The 5484-nt window shown below is 48.0% G+C and overlaps 1 protein-coding gene across 1 annotated transcript in view; it reads right to left on the reverse strand.

Moving 5' to 3' along the window:
• Nucleotides 1–4599: 4599 nt before the first annotated feature.
• LOC125488107 (fructose-bisphosphate aldolase C-like) overlaps nt 4600–5484 on the reverse strand; it is a 2958-nt gene continuing 2073 nt past the window's right edge. The window contains exon 4 of the mRNA XM_048620974.1: nt 4600–5201. Coding sequence (XP_048476931.1) covers nt 5106–5201 — 96 coding nt within the window. The 3' untranslated portion in view covers nt 4600–5105. The remainder of the gene's footprint in view (nt 5202–5484) is intronic.

Genomic DNA, 5484 nt, shown 5'->3' on the forward strand with positions numbered 1-5484 from the left:
TTATCACCGGAGAGAGGGCACTTTGACCCTCCCTATGTCCTCTCCCCCCCCGCCACCTCCTTGCCCATTTCTGACAGTGGCATCTTCACTCTGTCCTTCCCCCCACTTGAGAGAGAGAGAGGGACATATTCACCTAATACCCACTCCCCCGCCCCCCAAGTGGGAACAACCTCCCAGTGGGAACAACCTCCCAGTGTCAGTGGTACGGAGAGACGTCTTTGGACTTTGGTAAGGGTCTGTCACTTGTGTATCTGTCTGACGCTCTTTCCGTCTTTCAGCTGGGGTTGGAGATCCAGTGCACCTTCCCAAGTTTCGATTTATTGTGCTCACATGTACCTCCGGTGCAGTGAATAACATTTTGTTGTGCGTGCAGTACAGGGCAGATTGTACCGCACAGAGTGCATTTGGGTCTTGGGACAGAGCGAGGAATGCAATACCATGGCTGCAGGAGAAGGTGCGCAGAGGACGAGATCAACATTAGATTCGAAATTGGAGAGGTCCGTTCAGGAGGGGAAGGGAGCCATTCTTGGGTCTGTTGGTCCATGTGTTTAAGCTTCTGTATCTTCCACCCGCTGGAAGAGGTTATAACCCGGGTGGGAGGGATCTTTGATGTTGGCTGCCTTCCCGAGACAGGGGTAAGTATAGATGGAGCCTGTGGATGGAAGGCTCGTTTGTGTGATGGAGTGGGCTGTGTTTGCAACTCTCTGTTGTTTCTTACAGTCCTGGGCAGAGCAGTTGCTGTACCAGGCCACGATGCTTCGGGATAGAATGCTTTCTAAGGTGCATCTATAAAAATCAGAAAGTGCCAGTACAGACACACCGAATTTTCTTAGCCTCCTGAGGGACATAATAAAAGATTGGAGCCTCGTCCAGGATTATTTTGAAACAGTGAGAATTTGTTAGATGAGGAAAACCACCAGTTTCTGTCATGCGAGTAGGAAATGCGACTGGAAATTGCAAAGGATTCTCTGACAGCCTTGAGTGAACTCCTGAAAATCAGATGACTCGAATTGGAGAGCAGGTTGGGGCTGGATTTTGCCTGCTGAAGGTAGGAAGGCAGAGAGTATTGACCTTGTAGAACTGTGTTTGGGTTGACTAGAATTACAGGAGAGATTGGGAATTTGTTCTTTATACCCTTTGAGAAAATCCTGGGACGTATTGTTTACATGCTAACCAGACAAATCATACCTTACCTAAGTAGATCAGGGTAACAGAGCAGAAGGCAGAATATAGTGTTACAGCTACAGAGACGATGCAGAGAAAGATCAACTCTAATATATGTGAGGTTCATTCATAAGTCTGATAACAGCAGGGAAGAAGCTGTTCTTAAATCTGCCTCAGAGTCTCACAGCACAGAAACAGACCCTTCAGTCCAACTAGTCCATGCTGACCATGTTCCCAAACCAAACTAGTCTGAAGAAGAGTCTAGGCCCGAAACGTCAGCCTTCCTGCTCCTCTGATGCTGCTTGACCTGCTGTGTTCATCCAGCTCTACACCTTGTTATCTCGTAGTCCTACTCCCTCCAAACCTTTCCTATTCACATACTTATCCAAATGTCTATCAAATAATGTAACTGTACCTGCATCCACCACTTCCTCTGGCAGTTCATTCCACACACGAAACACCCTCTTGTGTCAAAAAGTTGCCCCTCGTCCTTTTTAAAAATTTCTCCTCTCACCTAAAAATATGCCGCCTGGTTTTGAACTCCCTCACCCCTAGGGTAAAGACCTTTGCTATTCACTTTAATTAATTTGATTTGATTTACTGTAGTCATGTGTACCTAAGCACAGTGAAAATTATTGTTTTACCATATCACAGGCAGATCATAGCAGACAAGGACATACAGATCATAGGGTGCTTAGAACGAGGCATATGCCCCTCATAATTTATAAACCTCTATCAGGTCACCCCTCAGCCTCGTACACTCCAGTCAAGAAAGTGCCAGCCTTTGCGTATAATTCAACCCTCCATTCCCAGCAACATAAATCTCTTCTGAATCCTCTCCAGCTTAATTATATCATTCCTATAACAGGGCGACTGGAACTGGACACAGTACTCCAGAATAGGCCTCACCAATATCCTGTACAACCTTGACATGATGTCCCAACTCCTATACTCAAAGGACTGAGCAATGAAGGCAAGCGTGCTAAACACCTTCTTAACCCCCCTGTCTATATGGGACACAAACTTCAAAGAATTATTTCCCTGAACCCCCAAGGTCTCTCTGTTCTACAACACGACCCAGGACCCTACCATTGATCGTATAAGCCCTGCCCTTGTTTGTTTTACCAAAATGCAAGACCTTGCATTTATCCAAATTAAACTCTATCTGCCCCACCTCAGCCCATTGACCCAATGGATCAAGATCCCTTTGTGATCTTCTTCACTGTCCACTAGACCACCAATTTTGGTGTCACCTGCAAACTTACTAACCATGCCCTCTACCTTCACATCTAAATAATTTATATCAATGGCAAACAAAAGTGGGCCCAGTGTCGATCCCTGTGGCTGGTCACAGGCCTCCAGTCCAAAAAACAACCCTCCACCAGCACCCTCCGTCTCCTGGCATCAAACCGACTTTGTATCCAGTTGGCAAGTTCTCCCTGAATCCCATGTGATCAAACTTTACTAATTAGCCTACCATGCAGAACCCAGTCAAAGGCTTTACTAAAGTCCAAGTAAACAACACTTACCGCTCTGCCCTCATCTATATTTTTGGCTACTTCCTCAGAAAACTTAATCTAGTTTGTGAGACACAATTTCCCTCACACATAAAACCATGCTGACTATCCCTACTTGGTGCTTGCCTCTCCAAATGCATGTAGATCTTTCAGAATCTCCTCTGACAATTTACCCACCATCGATGTACGTACCATTTGCAGACACTGGGCACTCCAGAGAGAGGCACCGTCAGACTGTCAAACCCACGATTAAGGCAGACTGTCACCTACATTTGCTATTGGACATTTCCCCAAAAGATATGCCTCATAACGCTGAAGAAATATTTAGAGGTGTACATGTGACGCCAAAGCATACAAGACAACAGGCTGAGTGTTGGAAAATGAAAGCAGAACAATTGGGTAGTTGATGTTGACCAGTGTGGACCTGATGGGCCTTTTTCTTTAAGATTTCTGTGACCTCCTGACTCTATGGAAAGGGAGATTTTGGGATTATAATCAGCCTTTCAACACTTTGTTACCGTTGTAGGACATAAATTACACTGCCCCATGTAGTCACAGCTACATTTTCCTGACTGCAAAATGTTGAAGGTTTCTCACCAATTTGGGTAGGTTTGATAAGGTTGGATAAAGCTGGGCTGGGGAGGAAGGATAAGTCTTAGACTTTGTAACTTGTGTCACAGGCCTTGTGATGAAACACATATGGTGTTTACGCCCCCCCCACCCACGCTGCCTCAGGGTAGAGGCAGGTTCTTGACCCTATCATATTCTGTATTCCTGAAGGCGACTAAATTGGAAGAAAGGGCTGCTTTGAAAACCCAAAGACTGTGGAAGAACTTAGTGCCCTTTTGAAAACCCAGTTTCTGAATCTCATTGTGTGTAGTGTTTACACTGCTGCTTTGTTCAGGCAGTGAGGGGAGGGTTGGTGGTGGGAGATGTTTGGAGGTAGCAATGCCTCGGGGTTGGGGGCGGGGGTGCTGCTGGGTGCACAGTGAGATTTGGCCCAGCAACGTGGAGCTGATTGGTTTTCCAGTTGTCGATGCCAGAGGTCACGAACCTGGCAATAGCTCTGATTGGTTCCTGGGCAGCCAATGGGATGACACAACTTTAGGGCCGCTGGAAAGGCAAGGTTATGCGTGTGTCTCTCCAAAGTACTTGAAGCCTGAAATTAATCGCAGCTCTCTGCTTGCTGTAAGCTGTTGCCTTATGCAAGTAATTAAGAGGTTGTGCAGTGTTTGTACCAATCGCCCTGTGCCTCTTGTGAAAGAAGTGGAAATAAAAAACCCCAGAGAAAGGAGATGAAAAGACAGAAAGATGAGCCAAATGATGTGGGCAGGTGCTATTGACCTGCGTTCCCCATGTTTGTTTTCCCAGCCACTCATGAAACCAATGTTTTGCTGTTTGTCTGTGTCCATCTGTATGTATGTAAGGGTTTTCAAATGGCATTACAGAACATTACGTAGTAGGACCTCATGCTGATCCTGTTCATTATGTTTCCTTCTCATTGGAAAGTATGTATTTGTAATAAACAGTAGTTTCTTGTTAAGTAATGGAACCTCGTCATGGCTTACCATTCACCTGATTAATTCAGACAGATCATTTTGGGAGGGCCGGCGCCGAGGGAGCGCCGTGCTGTTGGAGGGCCGACGTCGAGGGAGTGGGCACTGTCGGAGGGTTGGCGCTGAGGATGCACCATACTCTCTGTATTGAAGAGTTGAGGTGGTGTGGGGTTTTATGTCTGAGGTACACACTATGATCCTCTGACATGTCCCACGTGTTCCAGGAGGATCCCTGAGTATTCTGAAGTAGCAGTGTTCAGTCATGATGACCCTCACTCTGCTGGTGTGATGCTGAGTGCCATTCCCAGAGACCTGCTGGAACTGGCAGCTTTGCGAGTTTGAGACACACAGACAGGCACCGGTTAAATATATTCCAGATTTATTACACTCTGCATGATCTTTTGACAGAAAGACAGCTTCCCGTTTGGAGCTCAGTCTCTGGACTCAGAGCAGTGCCTGCGATGACATTAATTACCAGGAGACGCACACTCACAGAGATGGATGACAAATGAAGCTCAGGTCAGTAGGTGGGGGTTACAGTGGGACAGGGAAGGTTGGGGGTGACACACAGACCAGTACATGAGACAGCACAGGCTCAACAAAAACATCACAAAGTGTGCACACTGGGAGTGCAGGGAGAGGACTCAATGCTGTCCCCCCGATTTGGGAGTCAGGGCCAGCACGATGCCCACCACAGGCGAGCAGCCACTCAGCTGCGGGTGGGCAGGGTCCGGAGCCGCAGGAGTGTTATGGGTAGAGGGGGAGGCTGATGAGTTTGCGGAGTGGTTTGGGTTTGGGTTTGTGGGGTGTGGGTCAGGGGCGGCCGCACGACCTTCGAACTGCCTGACCCTCGGTGGCGATGGTCCCCTCAGTAAGCATGGTCAGCGACGAAGAGGGACTGACCGGCAGCTTCTCCTGCCTGTCCCATAGCAGTGTATTTCCCCTGGGCAGCCAGTCCGTTAGCCTGTCGGGGAGAGGGAGAGAGAGAGAGACACACAAGGTCAGGTTCAGTCGCAGATCCCCAAATTCCACCGCCCCCCACCACCGTGACTCAAACTAACTGTGACACACACACACACACACACACGTACACTGTCTCTCACTGCCACTCATTCTCATGCACATGCACATGCACACACACTCTCTGTCTCTCACTGCCACTCATTCTCATGCACATGCACATGCACTCACACGCGCACGATTGTCCCGTAGTGCCCAGGGATGTGCGGGTTAGGGTGGGTTGGCCA

Source organism: Rhincodon typus, chromosome 49 (assembly GCF_021869965.1).
Source record: "Rhincodon typus isolate 14 chromosome 49, sRhiTyp1.1, whole genome shotgun sequence".
In the NCBI taxonomy this organism is placed as follows: Eukaryota; Metazoa; Chordata; class Chondrichthyes; order Orectolobiformes; family Rhincodontidae; genus Rhincodon; species Rhincodon typus.